Genomic DNA, 26,238 nt, shown 5'->3' with positions numbered 1-26,238 from the left:
CCGGTCAAGGTCTGTCTCTAAATCCCACGTGTGGTGGTCACTAGGAGCCTCCCAGCACAAGAAAAGGTGGAGACCCACCCTGCTGGAGAGGGGTGGGGCACTGACCTGTCAGCTACATGCTCCTGGTACCGGCCCCGGTCACGGTGGTCGAAGTGGTGGAAACGGTGATCAGGCCGAGGGAAGTCCGGGCGGTACCTGTCCTCCATGGCCATGCGCTTTCCTTCTGGCCAATAGGCGTCATCTCGCCTGTTTTTCATTTTTAAAAAGATGCAAATTTCACTTATGAGAGAGAATGAGGGGAAAAAAAGCAAGAGAGTGGAGGTGGAATGCTCTCTCCAGACACAGTATCATTTAAATGTCCTGCAGGGCTAATCTCTAAACATTCAGTCATTATTGCTTTGATTTGATATATTAAAACCCCCAAACTACCAAAAGGCATCCTGGCATTCTCATTTGACAGTCCTGAAAGAAGAACCACTGTGAACTAATTGTATCACAAGGCTGTTAATACCTTGATCCCCACAAGAGCTCAAATGCAAGTGAAATGAAATACTTGATTTTCTGGAAAGAACGTTCCGAGTTATCACATTTTCAACTCATTGTCTATGGTAACCTTAACTTCCCTCCGTGCTTTTCAGAAGCAAAGGGAATTAGATCGGGTGACAGCGAACTACACACAACTTGGGATGGTCTCCAATTATCTTCTTCCTGATTTTTACCAGAAAATTAGGCTCAGCTTAGAGAAGGCAGAGAGAGATAAACCTACTTTCTTAGAGGAAGGCAACCTGCTTTTCCATAGCACTGACACCATCTGTGCCTCCCTCTCACTCCAGGAGGACATGTAAGCCCGAAGGAGATGACAGGGAACCCAGCCTAACGCATGCCTGCCTGTCTCCTCCCCACTAGACAGCATCAAACTTCCCCAGGAACCACAGCGCCAATGAAAGGACTGCCAAGGCAAGAGCATCACCAAGCCTCCAGCAAGTGGCAGCTCTGGAGATACTCTACTGGCTGCAGAGGCGGCAGCTACGAGCTCTGCCCAGGTGTCCATCTTTAGCACCCCCGACTCCCCACACCAACATGGACGCAGCCACTCCCCGCTCTGCCTGCGGCCTTACCGCCCAATGTCGTAGGGCCTCCTGACCACCGATCGCCGTTCCTGCTCATAGCGTAGCTGCTCCTGCTGGTGCCGCAGCTCCTCACGCTCCCGCTGGATACGTTCCTGCTCACGCCGGCGCTCCCGTTCCACGCGCTCCCGCTCCCGCTCCAGCCGTTCGCGCTCCAGGCGCTCCCGCTCCAGGCGCTGCCACTGGCGGTCAAGCTGCTCACGTTCCCGCTCTAGCCGTGCCTTCTCCTTGCCCTCGTGGAAGGCCTCCAGGCGCTGCTCTCGCTCCCGCTGCTCACGCTCTCTGCAGACACAGGAAGGCCACCCTGACTTTCCCACATAGTGGTGCCCAGGCACCAAGGTCCTTGGAGGGAGCCTGGACACATCAAGCTCCTGGATGTGACCTGGCTGCCCCCTCACAGGCTCCATCCCGCCCCCTGAACTGCTCTGATCATCCAGAAACCCCAAACTCCATCCTTTCCCCTTCTCCAACTAGCAAAACCAGGGTGCGCTGGGAGGGAGGGATGATGGCAAGTGGACACAGTGTCTCAGGTCCAGACCAGGAGGACCTGCTCAAAGAGCACCAGAATGAAACCACAGGTAAACAAGGGCAGAAAAGTAAAAAAAGCAAAGGACAACTGCTACTCTGAAGTTCCTGAGCAGATAAAACCCTGGAGACACGGATGACAACCACTCTCCCTGAGAGACAACTCACGCTCCTTTTCTGTCACCCCTTCCCTCTCTGAGGGTGTACATCTAACGTGGCATTTTGAAAGGGACCCAAGACGGTGTGGGGACAGGAGAAAGCCAGGCACCAGTGAAGGGATCACAGGTCTTGCCCCTCAGGCACCGCACACAGAAGCTGGCGAGGGAGTTGGGGATGCCCCCCTGCTCTCCTCGCTCGCTCCCAGGGTGCCAGGGAAGGCTCTACACCAAGGGCAAGCCAGCTAGACGTGAAACATCTTCAAATGGGTCAAGAAACTCTGCCTTTCTAAAGCCCACATGCAGAAGCTAAAGTCACACTATTTTAGAAAAGCAAACTGGAGAAGCTGTTGATCCAGTTTGGTGGGGAAGACTGAGGTCTCAACCCCAGAGACCCTCCTATCAAAGCCACAGGTGGCCTGGGTACACGTGCTACCTGGGTCAGGGCACAACTTCAGCCAGAGGAGATGCTGCTGAGCAGAAACAGGCTTGGATGACTGTGCTGGGATGACTATGTTGTAGGCTGGGTGGGTGCAGCACAGAGAGCAGGAGGCCAGCAAGCCCAGGCGACTGGTTTGGGAGGAAGGGCAATCCCCCCGAGAAGAGACCCCACTCACCGCCGCCTCTCCGTCTCTCGGATCTCCCGTTCCCGCTGCCTCTGGCGCTCTCGCTCCCTCTGCTCTTTGATTTTATCAAACGACAGGATGTCTCTCTTCTCCTTGCTTTCTGACTTGCGATCCTGACTCTTTGAGCTCTGTTGACCAAAACTGGCCTATTAATGTCAGGGAAATGACGACAAACATACGATTCAAGTGAAATTAGCAGGTCTGGACTAGACTAAGAACCTTGGGTCCCCTGGGGTTTTCAGGGAGGCCCCCAGCACAAGTTGCCTCACACCACGTGAGTTTTGATGCTACAGCCTTGCTTTCGAATCTTGCAAAGGAAATTAATGAAAGAGAAGAGGTAGGGTAAAACCTCAGCAAGTAGTTTCTCTGTAATGGCAGAGCCAAGCGCTCTGCATTATCTACAGCAAAACCAGGCTCCCCAGAGGCACAGGGCAGGCACACACGCCACCACAGCAATCCCACAGCTCAGTGGGGTCACCTGACTGCTGGTTCAGGCCTCAGGCAGGAGGCTTCAACACAGAGCAAGCCAAAGGCCCACAAGTGTAAACCAGCACTCTAGATAAAGCAGAGTACTGTGGGCACTTCTGTGCCCTTCCACTTCTGGAAGAAGGAAGGAAACACTGACAAATGACTTCCATTGTGAGGCTCTCCAAGGCTGGGGCTCCCACACTGGCCACAAGCCAGCCTCTCCTGGAGGGTTTCATGAAACTCAGAACCCAGGGCCTCCTGTGGACCCACTGCCTCACAACTCCCAGGGAAGGAGCCTGGGACACATTTTTTAAAAAGCTCCTCAGCAGTCTTTTCTTAACTGGCTCACAGAGGGGCAAAATATCAATGAAAAACAAAGCAATCCAAAAGAAAGAAAATCAAAGGTCATAACCAAACGTCTTACTGGAGGGAAAAAAAAGGGAGGGGACACAGAGGAGACCTGTCCACGCTCATTACAAGGACAGGTTCACAATCCCAAACACCGCAATGATCTGCAAGGACGGCAGAATTGGGAGTCTGAGCACACACTGCAGGTTACAGAGGGGAACGACAGACGGCCTGCGTCCTGAGGTACAGATGTCATCTGCTGGCAAGGGTGGTGTGCGGGGCAGTGGCAGGGGAAAAGGTGTGTGTCTCGCATCGGGTTCCCGGGTCCACAGCCTGCCCTCATCACTTCTTAGTGGCCCGGCACATGTCAATGTCCTCCATAACCTTTCTGAAGAGCACTCAATGAGCATCTACCACAACAATGTGTCTGCAGCTCTGGACCTGCCCTGACAAGTGGCATACCCACAAACGCTGCATCCAGAGGGGACGTGCAGACATTCAAGTGTCCTTCAACAGGGGACTTGGTCAGAATGACCGCGGTACATCCACAGCTCAGTAATAAAAGCTTTACAAGGAAAAGGACACCCCCCCACCCCCGCCAAAACACACACACCTGGATGGATTTCAGGGATACTATGCTGAGGGCAAAGACCAATCTCAAGGTCACGGTTGTATGATTTCATCCACATACATTCTCAGGACACCACGCTGGTGACAAAATACTGGTTACAGGCTTCCAGCACTGGGGATGGACTGGTGGGGTGGGGCAATGTTACAGGGGTGTCCAGGAGGAGATCTTTGTGCTGAGGGACCAGGTATGCACGTGGACTGAAGTGGCAGGATTCAAGTCTACACTGGTGACAAAGTGTCCTGGTGCTGCCCCCACCTCCACACAGTTAACTAGGAAAAAACCACTAGGCAGGTTCCTAGGACCTCTGTACTATCTCTGACAACTTTCTATGAATCTGTAATCACTTCAAAATTTGAACTTTAAAGCCGACCTGTGTATGTCTCATGCATAAAGCTCCACAAGACAGCACAGATGTGCACAGCAGCAAGTCCCAGGAGGCCCAGGCCCCATGGTGTTGTACGTGTAGACATGCAAGTGGCGGGTACATCTGCCACTGAGAGGGGCCCATGCAGAGCAGAGGCCTCCGCTTTGCTTACCTCATCTCTTTCTGTACTAGTTGTATTTCTCATCAAGTTTACATTTTTATTTAGCATCAGAGTTATCTGGCTGGTGAGATTATTGGCCTTCCTTGGTTCTTCTCTGTATTTTATGATTCTCCTCAGGGGAACACAGCACTGGGAACTGCCGCTTTATGGACCCCAAGTGCTCATTTCAAAATTAAGCCTCAGCATCATAAAGTGCTCCTGGGTGAACGAATGCTGCTAGCTCTGTACTCGCTAAGAGGGCACTGCTCTCCTCGCTAATGTTTTAGTTACAACCTTCAGCTGGGAAGCAAAGGGTTCAGTTTGCCAGAGTAGAAAGAGTAAAAGAGTAAAAGCAGCAATAAGCTTGTCCTGTGGTTCAGACCACACAGGCAACAGGGCTCACTCTCTGATCACGGAAGAGAGGCAGGTGGGCCCAACTTGTCTTTTTGGTTAATTTAATAAAAAACTAGAAAAACAGCTGCAGAAAATGAGCAGAACCTGCCTTCCAGCCTGACAAGTCCTAGGCCTTGCCTATTTTATCCAGTTCATAAATCTCTCCTGGAAGATGGTATAGAATAATAGGATTGGCAAAGGGTCAACACGTTTATGGGCTGCAAACACAGTTAAGGATTGTTTTAGAGTAAGTTTCAGAACCTAATCCGTGTGTGTGCACAGTCTAGTTATTAACAGCAACATGTCTCGTAAGTACTTCAAAGAACCTTAACATTTCAAGGGTGAAACAACGCTCTTCTCGTAACACAAATCAATGTGGTCGTTAAACCATCATTGGAACCGGCCGGACTCGAGAGGGCAGGGGCAATACTCACTCTCTCTTTTGACCTGCTTGTGGTTTTCACACTGATGACAGGCTCCCCTTTGGATTTATCCATTACAACAGTTCGTTCCATTCCTCTGCTTCCTTCAGGAAAAAACACACCGTCTATGGACACATGTGGACACCCTCCCTCCCTGACCACAGGCAGGCCCCAGGCTGACTGGGGGCTCTGGACACGCCTTCCATGGACTGCTGCTAAGCTCTGGAGCCTTGGTGCCCCTACTCGCCTCTCCGATGCAATAAAAAGCGCTGCTGACATGGCAACATTGGGTGTGAGGTGGCTGGTGTCCCCCGACTGGCCTTTACTCATCTGGGGTGATCTGTTCGAATCTTATGGCGTAAATGAGGATCAAAGTGCATTCTGCAATATGGGTGCAAACATTTGCCACCTGCAGGCTTCCTTCACCCCCACAATAAACCCCAGCAGCTTCAAGGAGAACCCACCTGGATGTGTGTTCCACCCACACATCTTGGGGAGCTCTGCACAACCCAGGGCCCCATATAGATGCTGGCTGCGGGCTCATGCGCCCTGCCAGATGGATGAGCTCCCCTCATTCATCTCCCAAAATGAAGGCTTCCAAACTGATTTTCCCTCAACGACACAATTAGCAGGCTCTAACCACCCCAACAATTATTGATTTAGGGACATTTACAATACTTGAGGAACATTTTAAAAAACATGCCTCTCTTGAAACTGCTGGCAAATTACCCCAAACACTTGAGATGTAACTTGTACTGTTCTGTACCAAATTCCCAGGCTCCAGATGGCTGGGTTTTGTTTGTTTTATTGGGTGGGGGGGAGGGGAGGGGAGGGGGAGGGTGCACATGTTGGTTTTACTTTAACGAAGTGCTCTGTGGACTCATGCAAACCCAGTCAGAGCACAATCAACTTTGATAAAATGACAACAGAGGTGGCGTGCCCCAAGTGTGGCTGCTGTAATGGATGTACATCCTCTGAGGTTTCCATTTTCTATTTTTTTCTTTTTTTTAAACTACATCTAGTTTTAACACAAATGCAGGAAAAATTTGGTGACAGAAGAGCAGAATCTCATGGAATCAGTCACAGGAACCCAGGACATCTGGCTCTTGCAAATCCCACACTTTATTCTGCCAGAGACTCAGGAAAAGCAAATACCCAGGTCACTGAGCCACCAATAAACACAGACCTTGACCAGGAAAGCTCTAGATCTCTGACGCTGCAGAGAAACTGCCTTCAGCCACTTCATCACCCGGGCTCTGGTGCTCTCAGTGCTTCCTGTACACAGCTCAGCTCAGCAAAGGGCACTTGCTGGGCCCTCGCTCCACACGCCTACTCGCCACCCTTGCCATCTCTTCCCGTCTTGTCAACACAAGACAGACTCATCACCTGATTTCGTGACTCTGGACCGATTTTCAGGTCCTGATTTCAGCTCATTTTCATCTTTCTCTTCCTTTTTAATGTCTTCAGGCTCTTTTTCCTCCTTTTTCTCCATCTTCTCTTCCTTCTTAATGATGGTTCTGTGTACACAGAAACAAAGTTACTACACCCGAGCTCCTAGAGTCCCACAGGAGCAGGTCATACTTCTACACACAGCAAACCTGCCGGCTGGCAGTCAAAGGGGTAGAAATAATTGAAAACCATGGAAAAAGATAATACCCTCTTCAGATACAGCCCCTTCCCACTTAAGTTCCCTGCTACACCTAGAAACCTGTTGGATGACACTGAAGGCTCACAGGGTGTTCTTCCCAAATGCTCAATGCACCAGTACATCAACAACCCACAAGCAGACATAAGAAACATTCCAACTGTGTAGAAAAGCCTGTTAAAGACTAATTCCAAATGCTTCCTTCTGTATTTGTGGAATATTATTTTTAACTTTTGTAGGAAAAAAACACTTTTCCCAGTAAGTAGAGTATAAAACCGAATGGAGGTTCAGCACAAGGATGGGTGGTGCCTGCCGCATGAAGCAGTGGTTCTCACCCAGCCCACCACACTCTCGGGGAGGTACAATGGCATGTGATGTGCCAGCAAACATGAAAACCATTAGTACTATTTCAACTGAAGACAATTTCCTGCTAAGCAGTCAAATACATCATGGCTGCCATTCAAACATGTCTCCCATATCCTCTACTGGTATTCATCTCAGTCCATGCTTACTGAATGCCCACTGCATGCTAGGGTCCAGGCTGGGAAAACCAGGCCCCATGAGGTCTGCTAACAGGCACCCCCGGCCCTCTCTTCCCACCAACCAGGCAGTGTGGGAGGCCCGAGGAGCCCTCTCCCAGGTGCCCCTCAGTTCACCCTCCCTCCCTCCTAAACTTCACACACGAAGCTGTCATCTTTAATCAGAACCATTCTGATGGAATGCTGTAAATGCTTGTAACATACTACTTTCCCTTTAAAATACAAAACACTATAGATACAGCTCAAGTCTGCACCCAGAGACAGGCACCATGGATGCCTTTACTGTCAATCACATGGCTCCACCTCTCCTGGCTTTACATGCATGTTCCTACAGCCATGACGCCCTCCAGTGATGCTCTAGGTTTCTTAAGACTGACACAGCAGGATGGTCCTTGTGCTGCTCCATCACACCTTCCAACCCATGCTCTGCCCGTCAAGCTGTCTAGACACACTGCACAGATGTGGGTCCTTTCGCCTGCTGCACCACGTCCTGTTATTCACTTGGTTCTCCTCTGACAGACTAGGGATTGCTTCCTGGTCACTATGGGACTGCAAGAGAAGTCCCCAGGAAATGCCTTTGACATGCTTCTTCCACTCTTGGTGTGGGAATCCTCTCCCTCCCAGTAGACCTAAAAAACATCTTGAAAGGAGATCCCGCCTACTTGTTCCAGACTCACATGCCACCTCCTAGACACAAAGGGACTTCTCAGTATCACAAAGTTAAGTGATTTCTTTTCTTCTTCTATTTTTTTTTTTTTTTTTTGGTTGCACTGTGTGTCTTGTGGGATCTTAGTTCCCTGGCAAGGGACTGAACCTGGGCCATTGACAGTAAAAACATAAGAGTTCTAACCACTGGACCACCAAGGAATTTCCTAAAAAGCAATTTCTAAAACACTAGATGCATATATACACCAAAAGTGTCAGCCCTGGGTAGTGGGATTACACTTGACATCTGAGTGCACTTTCTAAATGGTAATTTCCTAAAAACTCATCCAAGACCAGCCCTCTCTTCAGGAAACGCTTCTCTATGTCCCTTAGGATGATTACCAAACCTAGAAATTCTCAAAATGAAAGGTCAACAAGGGTGTCCACTGAAGAAAGAGTAAGATTAAAATCAAATTATAAAATGCTCCTAGACCAACTATGTGAAACCAGTCTGGTTTCAAACAACTTAAGCTTGTCACCCAGTTAAGTGCCCCTCTACGGGGGAAAGACCCCCTGCTTGCCACAGGCCCATACCACTCCTTTCCCAGCTGTGCCTCCTTCCACGAAGAGCACAGACCTCACAGCATCATTCCAGTGGCTGTGGAATCTGCCAGACAAGGGCTCACTAAGGGGGCCTGCACGCCCTTCCTTGCCCCCAAGGCTTCCCCTGTTCTACCAGAATCGGTTTTCAGCACCACTGACAGGAAGTGTCTCTTCGGAGAAGCTGCCGATAAAATTACCACCTCACCCCTAATACAAAAAGGCTCACCTGACATGCATTTCTCCAGGGTTTGTGAATTCCAATTTGGCTATTTCATTTCCAATGAAGATCAACGAGAATATCTTTAAAAACCAAGTTTAACTTATGAATATAATTTTGCCCCTAAGCATGTTTACTTAACCATAAATTTTCTTACATGAAAAAAAAAGGAGAGAAGAATGAAATTACAGACGACTGACATTCTCAGCAAAGGATTCAACTTTTAGAGTGTGAGTGGACCTAGAAATGAACATAAATTGTGCTGCCAATACAAACTCATGGCAGATACTCTACCTTCTGAGAGAGGCACCCTGTCAGGCACGTCAACAGTCTACCTCCTCAAAAGAGATAAACCTATTATTTTGATAAAAATATCAACAGGGAATGCCTGCTTTGAAAGATCTGTCCTTGCTTTCATCTTGATTAAAGATGCAGATCACCTCCTTTATAAAAACAGTACCTCAGACCTGCAGTTCCCAAACTAAGGTCCAAGGTACACCAGGATGGTCAACTCACAAGTACCCTGGGATATTTTAAATTTTGGAAACAAAGAAAATTTGCTATATGTCAGATGCTAGGTGAACTAGGAGCTTTTGGTTACTCATCTCAGTATGAAATCAGGCTATACTCCTTTGGGTAACAATGGCTTTGCAAAGCTGGGCTTCTGCAGTTACTGTGATAAAATGTAAGAACTGCACAAAAATCAATGTGGATCAGGAAAGATTTCAAGGTTTGCAAGGCCGTGCAACAGCTCAGAATGTCAAAAATGAAGTAAAAATACAGCTGACTCTTGAACAACATGGGGGTTGGGGTGCTGATCCATCACATAGTCAAAAATCAACTTACAATTTCATAATCAGCCCTTCCTATCCACATGGTTCCACATTTGCAGTTTCAATCAACTCTGGCTCCACAGTGCTGTTGTTATTTACTCCTGAAAAAGCTCCCCCTGTAAGTGGACTCACTCAGTTCAAATCTGCCTTGCCAAAAGGCCTTTCAGTCTGTCATTTGTTTCAACAGATAACTAACCTGTTTGAACATAAATCTTTGTGCTGTGCTCAATCGTGTCTGACTCTTTGCAACCCCATGAAATGCATGCAGCCTGCCAGGCTCCTCTGTCCATGGGAATTTCCAAGCAAGAATACTGGAGTGGCTTGTTATTTCCTCCTCCAGGGGATCTTCCTGACCCAGGGATCGAACCCACATCTCCTGCATTGACAGGCGGATTCTTTATCACAGCAAATCGTTGGCTGAGCGATTTGAACATGAATATTAAGATGCAAGAACCACCTGAGATTTAAATGAGGAGCTGGTGACCCTGCAGCTGCCACTTGCCATCCTCCCAAGAGAAACGTTTTTAAAAAGCACCTTACTTTTCAACTTTGATCTCCACTGAATGATGTCTGTCAACACTAGACAATTTTTCCTTCTTCACTTCGCACTCTTTTCTGTCAGACAGCTTTTTCCCAGAAGGTTCGTTTTTGGCCTAAAACACAACATAGACAGAAATGGCTCAGGGATCAGGTCTTCTGGCCTGTGAATCCTGCAAGTTCCAGCAGCAAGGATGACCTTACCTTCTCAACAGAGATCATCCTTCCATGAAGCTCAGTTCTGTGGAGATGGTTGATACACTTTGTGGCCTCATCAGATGTTGACATGGTGACAAACCCATAGCACCGAGCCCCAGGACTTCGGGCATTGGTCACCACTTTGGCTCCAACAACCTTCATGAGAAAGGGTACTCTTACTTTCTCATAAAAATAACTACACTATGTGTCAAAAATTACCAGCAATTAATTGTCAGAATTATTTCTACTTGTTTGCACTTTTCTGAAATTGTTCCTTGCAAGGATTTATTAAAGTACTTCTAATTAATCCTGACCTATCAAAATACAATTGCTTTTGATATAAGATCAGCTCTCACAATGACAGTATAAATAAAAAAAGCTACAGACAGATGTCAGTAACCACAACGTCAGTAACCTCGAGACAAATGAAACTGAAAATACAACAAGATGCAGCAAAAGAAGTTCTAAGGGGTAAGTTCACTGCAATGAATGCCCACACCAAGACACAAGAAAAAATTCTGACAGACAATGAAAGGAATCAGAATGCAAACTAGCCACATATACCAGATACAGCTTATTAGCCATGTATCATTAAAAACATGTAATGCAAAATCAAGCAGATAAAACAAGTACAAGCCACCCCCTTCCCAAAAAAAAACAGCACAGAGCAAGATGACAGATTTAAAGTCCACCATACCAATGCTTGTGTCAAATGTAAATATTCCCAAAGGACATTTGAAGTGAGGGTTGGGACACACAAAAAGCCTGAGACACGCAAGCCTGGGCTTCTGGCTCTGACCTCCTCTGACTCAGTTGGTCAACGAGAACAAGTCCGCTCCTCTCTCTGGACCTCACTGTGTCCAGCTATAGGATGGTGAGGAGACCCATGCTCCCTAGGGTTCCAGCAGACCTGACATTCATGGTTTTCCACATGGGGATAGAAAACCACTGCCCAGGCTGCAGAGGAAAGCCCCGATATGTCCAAAACACCCCATACAGGGCCGAAAGGGAAAGAGCCTCTGCTGAGAGGAACACAGATGTCAGTTCTCACATCAGAGATGAAGTTCTGCCTTCTCCCCTCTCCTCAAGGTGAGGGGCTGGGTCATTTGAGCATTCCATCCAACTAATTAGCCATGCCAAGGTTATCACTTCGGATGGCAGGTAAGCCCAAGTGAGAACAGACACCACAGAAAGCGCCCAGTTCCCTGTCAGCGCCCCTTCCCCGATTCCCTCCCCCAGCCATCAAGCTCCTTGCAGATCAAGCCTCTGTCTGCACACCCAGTTCCACTGCAGGGCCTTCCTGAGTCCTGCTGCCCAGGCCCAACGGCCAGGCATACTCAACGCTTGGGCCTTGGCCTAAATGTCACATCCTCAGTGATAATCACTGAGTCCACCTTCCAAGTCTAAATTAGATATTTCTACCATGCAAGGATGGCAGGCGGTAATCTTCAATATACTTAAAAATAAATACATATGACATGTTGCAGTTAAGTTATTTTCCACCAGATATAAGACTTACAACAATGCCTTGTTATCTGTTTCAGCTTTACAATCAGTTAAAGTCGTTCAGTCATGTCTCTTTGAGACCCCATGGACTATATTGTCCATGCAATTTTCCAGGATAGAATACTGGAGTAGGTAGCCTTTCCCTTCTCCAGGGCATCTTCCCGGCACAGGGATTGAACCCAGGTCTCCCTCATTGCAGACGGATTCTTTACCAGCTGAGACACAAAGGAAGCCCAAGAATACTAGAGTGGGTAGCCTATCCCTTCTCCAGCAGATGTTCCCGACCCAGGAATCAAACCAGAGACTCCTGCATTGTAAGTGGATTCTTTACCAACTGAGTCATCAAGAGCAGCTCAGTGACTGATTGTAAATAAGTGAATAAATAGGTTTTGGCATAGTAGCGTTCTACATCCTTCCAAATGCTTCTTCGGGGTCTTGTCCGCTTCAGTCCCTAACCTCTCATCGAGGAACAAAGCCCTGAGTAAAGGAATGATAACCAGGCAGCCAGGATGGCACAGCGGCCTGGAACCCCTGCCACTTCCTGCCGCTGAGTGGTACCCTGCTGACTTCTCCCACCCACCATGGACCCCTGGGAGAACAGGAGACTGCTTCATTAGCTAATTCTAAGACAACAGAATCGTTCTTGAATGTTCCTCAGAAGTTTCTGAATTGTAATATTTTCCTCCTGCCCCATGACCAGGAGTTGATTTATTTTTAAGCCACCATCCTGTTCAAATTCTCCAACTATGTATCTAAGATGCTAGAAGATATATGGAGACCAACCCTTCACTTACTGTTAAGGGGAAAAAGCTCAGCATGCCGGCTGCCAGTGTTTCTTTCTAGCTGCTCCATGGCACATGGAATCTTCCCAGATCAGGGATTGAACCTGTGTCCCCTGCATTGGCAGGAAGATCCCTAACTACTAGACTACCAGGGAAGTCCCAGTTTCCAGTTCTGTATTGGATAAAAGACAGTTTGTTCAAGAGAAGCTGGAAAGCATAGCAGGGACACAGAGACTGCAGTTTACACACCTTCTCTGAGCAGCACCTACAAGCTGTCTACTCCGCCTATCGTGCAATCTCAACCAGGAGACAAGGTTTACTACCCCACAACTGGCTAGGTTCCACTCACCTCCAAGTTTTTGTTCTTGTCTATTTCTTTTCCCCCAACCGGAAATGAGAACCAGTATGCCAAGCCCAGGTGAGTGGCAGCACATTAGGGGAGCATACCTTTCCATATTTGCTGAAGAGGTTCTTCAGATCTGTCGCCCGAGTTGTGGAAGACAGTCCACTGACCCATAGATTCCTTCCAGAGCTATTGCTGATTCGACCTGCAGGAGTGAGATGATTATGCTTGGCCTCCTGAGACTGCAGCCCTCTCTTAAACCCTAATGCAATCCAACCTTGATTTCTCTGACTCAAGAATTTAATTACTGCCAACACATGGGACAGAAGATGAAAAATCTAGACCACAAAAACTGAGTTTTCTTACTCGAGGAATAATCACACCTATGTCAGTTACCAACTGATCAGCTCACAACCAAGATAGCAGTTTCTAAAATTCTATCATTTTACAGGTAGAAAAACACCTGTCCTATAGGACTTTCACCATTCCATAAATGACAATCTCAACAAAGACATACACTCAGAAGCTCACCAACATTTAAAAATTAGTCTCTCAAGATACAATTAACTAGCTGATTAATTCCCGTAATCCATTATAAAACCACGTACTGGATCCAAATTGTGGATTCCTGCAGACCCCTCCCTCCCAAAATAAGGGATCGTTGGTGACTCCCTGACATGTAAGTTGAATCATACCTTTTTCATCTTTAATGATTGGCTTTATATCTTTTTCTTCCTTAAAAGAGCTAGAGATAAAAGTCAGTATTACTCGTACAGGAAAAAATAAAAGAGAACTAAATCAAAAGTATGGTATGTGCTAAGACTGAATACCTACCAGAAAATTAGTCAGAAATAAAATTTTAACAGGCACCTTTGCAAGCTTATATTGGAAATCTCACCCCCCCCAATACAATGTCAGACTCTTAAAAATCAATTCTATTTAGCTGAAGATAACACTTAACAATTTAAGAGCACAACCATAGCAGGTTGAGGAAAACAAAAGGAACTGAAATCACCCATTAAAAATACACAAAGAGAAATCAAACATTCTTTAGAAGTAAACTACAATTGCATCAGTCTGGCTGGCCAATTGCAGAAACAACAGCTTATGTGTGTCATTAAACGACCAATGAAAAGGAGATAGCGTCTGGTCTAAAACTGAGAAAAAACAAACCTCATTTTCTGATCAGCGCCCTCACTGGCTGAGGACTCTTTAGGAGCCGGAGGGACTTCATTACAAGCTTCAAAAGCAAACTTCTTCACGTCTTCTTTGCTATCCCCGGGGTCCGGGCTTGAGGCTTCCGGGGGCGCTTCCGCGGCCTCCTCGCTACAGGCTTCCGTGTGCTCTGAGGCTTTACTACTCTGCTCAATTGGCTTCTCTAGCCCTACAGGCTCACAGTCCGTCCTCTCGTCATCGCCTGTCTGCTCCACGGGCTCCCTTTTCACTACCGCTAACAGGGTGTCTGCCTTGCTCGACTGAGCGTGTGCTGTTGACTCGTTGGCCAAATCTAAATCACCCTCCTCCGGATGGGCGCTGTCAAAAAGGTCCTCTTCCTCCGCAAGCTTTCTGTCTGGCCCCACGCTACTTGTTTCCTGTGCAAATGGCTGCTCCAGCTCGGAACCTTCTTCTTTTACTGGCTCAGATTTACAAGTTTCCCCCAAAATGTCGAGTATTTTCTCATTTTCTACGGATTTAACAGGAATAGAATGGCACAAGGTTTAATTACCAGGGAAATAAAGCAATCACAAATGCGGAACTGGCACGGCGGCCACACTAACACGAAGAGAACTGCTAGCTACACAGAGATTGGAAAACCCGCGGGTACACAAACTTAACACTGGTTACACTACCTGCACTCTGACCGACTGCTAGAGTAAGCCTCTACGCTACATGGAAGAGAAAAGGCCCCCACAGATTTAAACACCTACAACCGTGTGGCAGCTTCTTGACAGTCTCGTTCGTGTTTTTGTTCAAGTATGGGTCTTCTCCTTATTTTTCCAGTGTCCAAGGTGCTGAATCGAACGGCGATCACCATTCAAGGACAGCTCGACCTTCAAAGTTCTTTGAATTTCTTTTAACAGAACAGTCCAATAGGAAAATCAGAAATTTCCGCCGGAGGAGACAAAGGCAGTCCAGAAGGGGAATAACACGTTGGGAATTTTCGTGGAGAAACTCTGGTTCCTCTTCTGGAATTCAGTCACTTCTCAGGCAATCAGTGCCCTGACCACCGCTTTGTCCTACCTTCACTGCATTAATCTAAACGACTGCAGCAAATAATAGAAGATCTGCTTTATGTGTAGAAACACATGGAAGAATCACTGGGTGGGGCGGGGGGGGGGGGGGTGGGAAGGGCAGGGGAAGTACTTAAATGCCACTCTACATGGTTAGAGAGATGAAAGTCATCACTACATCTCACTTAACATATCTGACCTCCAGAAAGCAGAACAGTACTTCCATAGATCTGGTGAAACGAATGGGTTTCCAATCTCTGATCCTTGTACGATCTGGATTGTCCACCATTAAAATAATTCATAAGACCATAAAAAAGCTTAAAATATATAAACAGCTCTAAAAGAAAAGTGGGAAAACTTTCAAACCATAACTGTTGTGTTTCTCTTATCAGTACCTGGCTCCAACAGAGGTTCTTCAATATCCTATTGAGAAAAAGAAAAGACAAAACTCACAGAGCACTTTAATGTTAGCCCGTCCAGTCCCCCCTTGCAGTTAGGCCTCTGCAATTGGCAACAACTTCCAGTCCAGGCAGAGATCACATACATGACTGCTCTAAACATCACACCAGATCGGAGAAAAATCTCTCCCAACATGGAACTTTGTGTGTAACTGGAATGTGTCAACAAAACCATTTCTCCACCCTGCTGGACAGCTCTCCCTAACTCCACCCTGGACTGAAGACACTAGCTCCTGGGCTTTGGGAGTTCAGCCCACCTATTTCTGCAGCCCTCCACCTCGCTTCCACCTTGTTTTGTCCATCCCTGCAAAAGGCCCCAAAGTCTTCTTTACCCCCTTCAACTGGCTAATCTGACTGGCTCGCCAGACCTCAACTCCGACAAAGACACTCCTGTGGGAAGCCCTCTAGTGTTTATGTCACCCAATCACCCACACTTCTCCCTTCTGGTTACATTCTCATTGGTCATTAACACCATGCCCACTAGGCTGCAAACCCTGACCCTGACAATTTAGCTCAACAGCTTATGCTCAGCACCCCGCTTAGGATCAAAGTGCAATGGATTGTTTACACACACACACACACACACACACACACACACTCTCTCTCTCTCTCTCACTCATTCTTTTTCACTGTGGAAAATTCACCACTCATGTCAGGTTTCCAGCCATGCAGAACCAGATAGTAACCTACCGGAGGTACTTTGAAGTCCAGTGATGAAGCATCCAGAGTGTTCTCGAAGCCTTCTCCATCAACCTGAAAGAAAAAAAACGCCAAGACCACTTTGCGGAGACAGAATTATGAGTGTCAAGGCCCACACCTCACCACTTTCCAGGCCACCTATAGATGTTTTCTTCACGATGCCAAATGCCATCTGCAAGCCCACTGCTGGATCCCAGTGGCCACCCCTTAGCCACAGGGGATATGTCCCCAAAGTCCAGTGGCTATCTACAACTTCAGGCAGCACCAGGCCTTAAACAACATGTTTTCCCACACCAACGGATAGGGAGTACATACACCATGGATACACTGGACAAAAGCATGACTTCTGTCCCAGTGAGGATGGCGCAAGGTTTCATCATGCTACTCCGAATGGCGTGGAATTTAGAATACCAGAATTGTTTATTTCATCTAATATTTTTAGATCCCAGTTGACCACGGGTAACTGAAACCTCAGAAAGCAAAACCGTAAGTAAGCGGGGGACGATGTTACTCTGTTGATCACCTGTGTCCCTGTTTCTAGGCCCGCTCCTGGATCAGGCAGCCCCAGCATCTCTGACAGTGGCTCACAGCAGCTGGCACTCTGTCAGCACTAACCAACTGAATGAACGAACGAGTGAGCAGATTCATTCTCCAGGCAGTTTCCCCACACTGGTGGTCAGCATACACTATCCAGCCTCAGACTTCTGAAGCTGACTCAAAGGGAAAGTGAACTTCACACTCCTCCGATTTCACTTGGTAGCAATTATTTTAAAACAACAATAACCTGGCACTTTCCCCTAGTGTACTTTAAAACAAATATTTAACTTTTTCTTTTATTATCTACTATACTAAAAGGGTTTCCCTGGTGGTGTCTATTCCCAGCTGGCAGAGAATCCGCCTGCAATGCAGGAGACCCTGGTTCAATTCCTGGTTCAGGAAGATACCGTACAGAAGAGGCTACTCACTCCAGTATTCTCAGGCTTCTCTGGTGGCTTAGATGGTAAAGAATCTGCCTGCAATGTGGGTAGATCTGGGTTTGATCCCCGAGTTGGGAAGATCCCCTGGAGGAGGGCATGGCAACCTACTCCAGTATTCTTGTCTAGAGAATCCCCATGGACACGGAAGCCTGGTGGGCTGCAGTCCATGGGGTCACAAAGAGTCAGACACGACTGAGTGACTAAGCACAGCACAGCATACTAAAGGAAAACTAGTATCTTAAAGGTTATTAAATTTGAAAGCTTTCTAACTCTTTAAGTGAAATACAAAAATATCCCTAAAGATTTTTTTCTTAGGTTTGAAACTTTTATGGGAGCGGGGTGGGAAGGGCAGGTCATGCAGCATGAGGGATCTTAGTTCCCCAATCACATACTGAACCCATGCCCCCTGCTCTAGGAGTACAGAGTCCTAACCAATGGACCGCCAGGAAAGTCCCAGGTTTGAAATTTATGACCAGATGTTTCCATTAACCAAGAAGTCAAGTCTATGCTATGGAAATAATTAACACACAAAAGGATCACACACAGAGAATAAACCAAAGCTCCATGCTAGCCTATGTCAAGCTGTGCCAACATGTGGAATCTGTCACTTTTGACCTTAAAGGTTTAAAGCTCAGTCCTATAAGGGTACTTCTTTTCCAGTTTCAAGCTAGAATGCCTTAAATAGAACCAAACTAAGATAGCTAGGCATGCCAAAGTGGTGAGGTTAAACTGGCAACCAGTTCCAGGACCACCAGGAAATTTTATGCCAAAAAGACAAGTGAAAAGCTGGCACTATGATGTTGCTTAAGAGAATTAAAGTCTTCCCTCATACACAGGAAGTTTAACAGTGGATCCCTTTAATTGGAGGGATTCTTCTAGGAGACAAAGACTTTTCTTCACTGTATTTCACATCCTTTAATTAACAACTGTCAACTTATGCATGGAATACATATTTAAACTATCAACAGGATTATCTGCATGGTAAGATTATGAACTGTTTCTGTCTTCTTATCTTTCTATAGTTTTTTTAAACCTCTTTTCTTTTCAAAGAAAATACTTTTAACAGTGTCAGACTTTTGACTTATGCTAAGAACATGTCCCCTACCCAATTACAGAAATAAGCATTACAGAGAAGTTATCCATTAGTTAACATCTGATCTGTGTTGAGTTTAAATGGATGCAATTTACGCCAAGATTTAGACACCAAATGGTGATTTAGCTGCGTGTTATTTAACCAACCATCGGCGTGTTCCGTCTTGGCTGAAGCGCACACAAACAGTGAGGAGCCCCAGGGCTGCAGCATGTTGCACCGCAACTGCGTTACCTACAGCGTGTCCTGTGAACTGAGCCGGGAGCTCCCTCAGCTGTGTGGCCACGTAGTCTTTGCTCTCACAAAGGGATTCAAGGATGCTGTCAGTGCCATCCTCCCCGAAGTCTGGAGCAGCGCTGTTCTCAACTTCGGTTTCTTCTAACACATTAACGTCCATCATGTCAATACTCGGCAAACCCTCCAAACTTGCTTCCATATCCTCCTGTAATGAGGGACGACGAAAGGCGTCAACAACCAGGTGGACTGGGACGCAGAGCTCCTGCCGCCCCCTCTGTTGTCATGGCATCTACCTGCCCATCTCTGGAATCTTCTTCCAGGCCATTGTCTTCAGTGCCTTCCTCTTCTGCCTTTTGTTCTAATAACAGAAAAATTGTTCAGTCAGATAGCACTTGGGTTCTGGCCTTGTAATTAGCTTCTGCAGGACGACGCAGCTCAGTCTTGGTGAGAACATGATACAAGGAAGCTGAATGTGACTGTTCGTCTATCACGTACAGTTCTGTCTCAACTGGAACATAAGATCTAGGATTTCTGTAATACCATCAAAGTATTTTGATTCTGCACAAAATATCCAAAGCTTCAAAAGGTTTCCAAACCACTTCAAACTAACACAAACATCCTCAAACAAAAATGAGCAAAGGATTAAAAACAGGCATTTCCCAACGAGTAAATTTAAAAAGTCATGTCCATATAGTACCCAAAGAACTACACCCTAAGAGTGTGTGCTGGACAACAGACCTGTGAGTTCCCCTTCGCTCCACCCACTGCATTAAGCCTCTGGCTTTCTGTCATTCTTCAGCCCAGAAGCTTTTTTCTACTCAAGGTAAAAGGCAAAGGCTACCATAAAGTCTATTTTCACCCTGGGCTCTGTGAATGCAAAAGCACTATTGAGAGTGACACCAAGTATTCCCAATGGGGCTGGAAGGGAAGGAAAGTGGTAACTCTTTGAAGGAAAGTAAAATCTTTGGGCTCCCTGTTATCAACAGCCTTAAAAATGTACATACCTTTATTCTAGAATTCCCCTTAGGACGTGCAAAACAAAGGTGACCTATTCTAAAGGGCATATACAGACTAATATCCCGAAGAAAAGCAAACCATGGCATGTATGTTTACATGTGGGAGGCAAGTATGGGGGATCAGTGGGGATATGGGCTCTAACAGGGTGATGCCTGGAGACATTTTTGGTGTTACAACTGGCAGTGCTACAGACACGTAGTGGGCAGTGGCTGCCCAGCACACAGTAACACAAAGGACAGCACCCTACCACAAAGTTCTCGGTTCAAACTATCAACACAGCTGAGTCTGCAAAATGCTATGGCATACCACAGTTTTGCAACTTAAGAAGCCTCAGTCTTTATTTTATAGATGTTTAGTTGGTTTACAATGTTGTGTTAATTTCTGCTGTACAATAATTCAGTTATACTCATATATACATATTCTTTTTCACATCCTTTCCATTATGGCTTATTACACGATTCTGAATACAGCTGCCTGCACTATATAGTAGGACCTTGTTGTTGATCCAACTTATACATGGTAGTCTGCATCTGCTAATCTAAAACCACCACTCCATCACTCTCCCTACACACCCCACCCTCCACAACCGTAACTGTATGTTTTTGAGTCTGAAGAAACTTCAATCTTCGATTAAAGATGCCAATTGCAATATCCTAAGTATTTCATTTCTCATTATTATCAATGATTACCCAAGAAATGTAGTTTTATCACACACTGAGCTTTTCACATTATTTAATACCCCTTCGCAATGCTAGCAGATTTACTATCTGCATCTGACAGGAGAATTTGGTTCTGCTCCAAAGCAGGGACTCAAAAACTGAGCTGTCCCACCTCCCATTATATCTGAACTGGGCATATCCTTTTGAAACACACTGTTTAAAATGCTTTATAATTGCACCCAACTTCTCAAGCCTCAAACAGTAGCTTGAAGTGCCCACGAAGAAGATACATAGGAGAGAGGCAGACCAAAACACCTCACCAGAAAGCACCCTAAGTGGGAGTGAGAATGAGATAAACTCTGGACACATAGACTGCACCCCAATCTCAAGGGACAGGTCCTGACTAAAAACTGAAAGGTGGGGGAACAGAACAGGGTAATGGCAGAGACAATCCAATTTTAATCCCAAATGTAACCTAATTTAGAATGCTGATCTTTCAAAACACACCCAGTTTTCAGCAATTCTGCCCATTTAGATGAGTTGGGGGAAAGGACTCAAGTTCTGACCTGCAATGAAATTTTCAAAGTTCAGCTTCCCTTCACTTTTGAAAGGCAGTGGTTATTCACGAATTCCCAGAATCAGTCCAACTTTGAGGCGGACTCTGGAAACCCACTGGCTGATGCCTACTAACCTTGAGGACCTAATTTCAACCAGGACACCATAAGGACCTAGCACTTCATATAACTAACCACATGCCCAGACGCCTCTGGAGAACACACTAGTTCTACAACCTGGAGGAGCTGTTCTCTGCCCCAGGATCTTGGGCTTTGGGGACTTCTGTGAAAAAGAAAGGAACCAGTGCCGTTCTAATCCCAACCTGTATGGATACACTCACTTTACACCTATGGATACACTCACTTTACACCAAGAGTAATCATTATCAAGGTTTCCCTGACACAATGCTAACACCAAGTAGCTGTGAGCTGACCTATGCTTTAACCCACTCAGACATGTATTGGAAGCATTCAACCAAGTTTTTCTAATGATTCAAAGATTCCTTATAGGAACCAAAATCATTTTAATAAGTAAGCCTAACCTCACAGTTTAAAATGAGCACCTAAACACAAAAAAGTTTAAACTTTCAGCTATTCAAAACCAAACTTTCAGATATGGGTAACTTAACAGCAAAGTACAAACAGACTATCTGTATGTTTCCTGCTATAGACCCATCCCTCATGATTGATTTGTTTCAACGGTCCATGTCTACAGCTGAAATACGGATAGTTTCACAAGCAATGAAAAGATACCAGTGTTTTAAACGTAAACCCCTTTAAATATAACCTAACTCAAAAATTTAACCTTTCAAAATACATGCATAAGATTTAAACAGTTCACTGAGTTCTGGAAAAGTCATCCTGCTTTTTACTGAAGTATTTCTTTTTACTTTCTGAGCAGCTGTATCCCACTGCCTGAAATTAGCACTTCTTTAGGTGAATGGGACATGGACAGCTGTAAAAACTTTCGTGCAGCACCCTTCAAGACAAGTATGGGAGTTGCAAATTATACCGTTCTTATCACCAGTAAAGTCTGAAAATGAGAACCACTGTTAGTGAGGTTCCCACGCTTTTGCTGTCAACCATAAAAAGGAAAGGAGCACTGATACACGTTATACTGTGGATAAACCTTAAAAACACACTGCTCTGTGAAGGATGCCAGACATGAAAGGACATACGCTGTACGATTCTACTTACATGAAATGCCTAGAATGTGCAAAATCCTTAGAGACAAAACCTCATTTAGATACTGCTGGGAGCGGGGGATGTGGGAACTGACTGCTAATGGGGGATAGGTGATTCTTCTTGAGATGATGAAAATGTTCTAGAACTAAGAGTAGTGATGACCTCATAATCTTGTGAATATACTAAAAAGCACAGCATTATACACTTTAAACATGTGAATTTTACAGTATGTGAATTATATTTAGATTTGAAAAAAAAAAAATCACACTAGTAAAACATACAAATATTCCAACAACCTATTTTGGACCCTAAAGAAGTTGGGTTCTATTGGGTCTCTGCCTGCTGTCATTTCCCTTGGTTTAAGTCCTATTTTTTGAACCAGGAAGACAAGTAGGTGCATGTGGTTGATCAGGACAGCTGGGGCAGCTTTTAAGAGTGTGCCTTACACTGGTTCTTTTTTAATCCTAGAAACAAAAGCTGTAATGTTTTTAACTGTCGCTCAGTCACAAAGTCAAATTCGACTCTTGAGATCTCATGGAATGCAGCCTGCCAGGCTCCTCTGTCCATGGGATTTTCCAGGCAAGAATACTGGAGTGGGTTGCCATTTCCCTCCTCCAAAGGATCTTCCTGAGTCAGGGGTCGAACCCACATCTCCTGCATGGGCAGGTGGGTTCTTTACCGACGAGCCACCAGTATTTTAATTTTACTTGGCACCTACAAATCCTCCCAGCACCCTGACAGAGTTACACATTAGGTGGTAGATAAGCAAGCTGTTAGATGGAGGACAGTGAGAGCTAAAGGAGCTCTCCTGACTTGAAGGGCTAGAAGAATGATAAAAAAGTTTTCTATATAAGCTCTCTTGCTGTAGACACCCCAAGCAGCAATAAGTTAAAGTGGATACCTTTCACGCATCTCTTTGTCTTCTTGCTTGTGGCTTCCAAGGCAATACCAATTTCATCAGGATCCTGCCCTTCTTCCTTAACCGCCTGTTAGAAAGAGGCCAAGTTGACAACACTGTTAAGAGCTGTGGGGCACACACTGCTCTTCCTCTGTAACAATTTCCAAGCAACAAAGGCAACTCTTCCCTGCAAGAAGCAACTCTGTTTCTACCACGTGGGCTGCCAGGTCCCCGGGCAGTAGGTGAACCCAGTACCACTTGGTTCTCGCTGGGCCCTTGACCCAAAAGAGGCTGGGGCTCCACAGTCAGGGTTGATGGAGCTCCAAAATGGTCCTTAACCTCCACACTGTCTCAACTTTAAGTCAACAATGTAACAAACAGGCTACACCTGGTCTGGCAGTGGGCAAAGGGCTGAGCACTGCTCAACAGGACAGCTCTGACCCAGGGCAGGGAAGAACACAGAACATCCTGGGTAGTGGGGGAGGCTGGTGGTTCAAGGCAACAGTGTCTTCTTACCCGTGCCTGGGGACTCCCCGGTGAATTCACCAGGTTCCTACCCTCAAGAGCCTGATTCCATGAGAGATGACCACCCGCCATACCCAATTTTGTGTTCAACGCTGCGAAGTGGGACAATGAACACAGGATGGTGCGATACAGGAAGTCATGGACTCGGAGCAAGTCTTCACTTGGGGCGGGGGGCGCGGAGGCGACATCTCAAGACAGACCCCAAAATGACAACAAAGCACCGGCCAGATGGAGACCTGGGAGAGAAGCCGCCAGGTACAGGGCACGGTGAACGCAAACGTCCTGGGGCAAAAACGGGCACATCTCCCCTCCCCGGGCAATGGCAAAGATTCTTCAATCATCCGCTCCGTAGGGGAGCAAACTGAGGCGCTGAAAGGGGACAGCACCTGTCCAAGGTCACACAATCCTGGGAAAAGTCCAGGGGCTACCTACCCTACGACTAAGGCGGGCTCTCAGAATACTGAGATGACTGAATGGAAGCAGGCAACAAGGCACAGAGAGGGGCGGTGTCGGGCCAAGGTCACACAGCCGACCCGTGGCTCCTGACAGTTCGGACCGGAGTTTACAACGAGAGATGCAGGCCGGGGGCGCCTCGCACTAGGGAGTCGCAGTGACAGGCCCGCGGGGGTGCGTTACTTGGTCTCTGGCGGCACCCCAGGGCCCCGGGTCGCCTCACCTTCTTGAGCCGCTCCATCAGGACGCTCTTGTTGCCGCCCGTGTCCAGGTTCCGCTTCTTCAGCTCCGCCCGCAGGTCGATCACCCTCAGGTCGCTGAGTCGCCGCGTCCCGACCTCTGAGACGCCCGAGACGACAGCGGCCGTGCCAGAACCCGAGTCGCTGGACCCTGCCAGAGTCTCCGCCATCCCGGGTGTGCTGTCCCCGCCAATTACTTCCCACACCGCCGGTGGCTGTAGCGGCTCTGAGCACAAAATGGCGCCGCCAGAGAGGAAAACGCACTCGCTTCATCCCGCCCCCTTTTCCGGCTGCGCACGCGCGCCTTCCGAATAGGCATTCTTGGCCGCAGTCGGTCGCTCGCGCGTCGACCAACCGCAGGCCCTCGGCAACAGCGCGCAGGCGCTATAGCTGCTGTACGCATGCGTCTCGGCAGTTCGCGGCGGGAGGCCGGCAAGACGTAAAGTGCCGTGTACCTCAATCACAGGGCTCTCACTACGCATGAGCAGAAGCGGCACCGGGCGTTGAACCGGCGCCGGGTACGCCTGCGCAGAAGAGAGTAGCGTCGAAGCAGTCGGAACGGTTTCCCTCACAGGCGGCCCAAGTTCGTCCTGGGAGCTGTGGTAAATCCGGCCCAGTTCTGTGCGAAGTGATCGGCAGAGCCAGGACCCCTAGAATGGCGGAGTCTCTGTCCGGCTTAGGCGATTCTGGTGCGGCGGGCGCAGCGGCTCTGAGCTCCGCCTCGTCGGAGACCGGGACGCGGCGCCTCACCGACCTTAGGGTGATCGATCTGCGGGCGGAGCTGAAGAAACGGAACCTGGACTCGAGCGGCAACAAGAGCGCTTTGATGGAGCGACTTAGAAAGGTAGAGCTGGGACCCTGTGGGTGGGTAGGAGGTGGGCCGGGGAACCCTAGCGGCCGCGACGAGGGGCCTCCTGGCCTCGGGTCCCGCCCCCCTGGTCCCATTTGCGGCCTGCCCAGGACCTCTTCCCGCTTCTCTCAGGCCCGAGCTGCATCGCCGAGCCCCGGCGGGCCCAAGTTCAAAGCCCAGCGTTGCATCGGGGCAAGAACAAGAAAATCTCGACGCGAACGGGGGAAGTTTGAGGTGGCGGGTGGCATCGGCCGAGAGCTTGTGTTATCCGCATCAGCCCCTGCTTTTTAGGTCTTCCCTCGGCTGCTTTCATCCCTCGGGTCTTGTCCATCCCGAGGGTGGACGCGGAACCTGAAATCGTCGCTCCTCCTGGGGAGTCAGGGGACTCGGCTGGGGAGGGGAGGTCGAGATTTGAACCCAGGCCGGGCGATTTTCTGATCGTGTGCTGGTTGCGGGGGCCTCCTCTGGGTAGAGAGATGCTGCTTGATCCATTAGGGCCTAGAAGTCTAGAATAGGGGGGTAGTTTACGAAGTAACCTTATCAAGAAGGTATTGGGAGCAGGTTTGAGGGGGAATGGCTCGGGGACTCAGCCTGGCAGGAAAAGTGATGGTTGTAATAAAGACCAGAAATGAAACTTACAGTTAGACTTCAGAACCTAAGGGCTCTCTCTGCCAGTCTCTTGACCCGATCTTGAGCGTGAAAGACATTTTAACCCTCTCTGGGTCTGTTTCTCCTTGTGACCAAAAGAGGAAAATATTAATTCTTAGTCGTTAAGAGTTAAGGAAGATGGCCCAAAATGTGCTTGGCATGCTACCTGTAGCATACAAACATTCAAAGTGCAGTTGCTGTCACAATGAACTTTTCTCTCTGTGCGCACTGTGTGGTATTTGCAATCTGGGTGTTACTAATCCCTGCCTTGAGGGGTTCTGAGGGATGCGTTCCAAAAGCAGAGAGTTAAGTGTGCTTTTTTACTTTCCCTGTTCTGTGTGATTCCGGTGGCTCCTTTCACTGTCTCTTATCTTTGGACTTCTCTGTGATCTCTAAGCCTTTGTCACCTATCCTCCACCACCCCCAACCCCCACCAGGCAGTGCAGTTTGT

At 47.4% G+C, this 26,238-nt stretch overlaps 2 protein-coding genes across 6 annotated transcripts in view; one reads left to right on the top strand and one right to left on the bottom strand.

The window, feature by feature from the left end:
- SAFB2 (scaffold attachment factor B2) overlaps positions 1 to 24,544 on the bottom strand; it is a 28,893-nt gene extending 4,349 nt beyond the window's left edge. Inside the window, exons 1-16 of the mRNA XM_020883726.2 lie at positions 24,274 to 24,544; positions 23,076 to 23,160; positions 19,053 to 19,117; positions 18,761 to 18,964; positions 16,447 to 16,509; positions 15,694 to 15,721; positions 14,241 to 14,751; positions 13,763 to 13,812; positions 13,172 to 13,272; positions 10,443 to 10,592; positions 10,242 to 10,354; positions 6,606 to 6,736; positions 5,232 to 5,323; positions 2,425 to 2,561; positions 1,119 to 1,409; positions 106 to 246 (exon numbers count right to left, since the gene is read on the bottom strand). Coding sequence (XP_020739385.1) covers positions 106 to 246; positions 1,119 to 1,409; positions 2,425 to 2,561; positions 5,232 to 5,323; positions 6,606 to 6,736; positions 10,242 to 10,354; positions 10,443 to 10,592; positions 13,172 to 13,272; positions 13,763 to 13,812; positions 14,241 to 14,751; positions 15,694 to 15,721; positions 16,447 to 16,509; positions 18,761 to 18,964; positions 19,053 to 19,117; positions 23,076 to 23,160; positions 24,274 to 24,459 — 2,348 coding nt within the window. The 5' untranslated portion in view covers positions 24,460 to 24,544. The remainder of the gene's footprint in view (positions 1 to 105; positions 247 to 1,118; positions 1,410 to 2,424; positions 2,562 to 5,231; positions 5,324 to 6,605; positions 6,737 to 10,241; positions 10,355 to 10,442; positions 10,593 to 13,171; positions 13,273 to 13,762; positions 13,813 to 14,240; positions 14,752 to 15,693; positions 15,722 to 16,446; positions 16,510 to 18,760; positions 18,965 to 19,052; positions 19,118 to 23,075; positions 23,161 to 24,273) is intronic.
- Positions 24,545 to 24,727: 183 nt separating this feature from the next.
- SAFB (scaffold attachment factor B) overlaps positions 24,728 to 26,238 on the top strand; it is a 66,601-nt gene continuing 65,090 nt past the window's right edge. For 2 of the 5 annotated variants that reach the window (XM_070464881.1, XM_070464880.1), the window contains exon 1: positions 24,838 to 25,133. In XM_070464881.1, coding sequence (XP_070320982.1) covers positions 24,945 to 25,133 — 189 coding nt within the window. In that variant the 5' untranslated portion in view covers positions 24,838 to 24,944. Of the gene's footprint in view, positions 25,134 to 26,238 lie in introns of all 5 variants that reach the window. The other 3 variants (XM_070464889.1, XM_070464888.1, XM_070464882.1) reach the window with 3 other exon arrangements.

Source organism: Odocoileus virginianus, chromosome 3, assembly GCF_023699985.2.
Source record: "Odocoileus virginianus isolate 20LAN1187 ecotype Illinois chromosome 3, Ovbor_1.2, whole genome shotgun sequence".
Lineage (NCBI taxonomy): Eukaryota > Metazoa > Chordata > Mammalia > Artiodactyla > Cervidae > Odocoileus > Odocoileus virginianus.
This window is presented reverse-complemented; position numbering and strand designations above follow the sequence as displayed.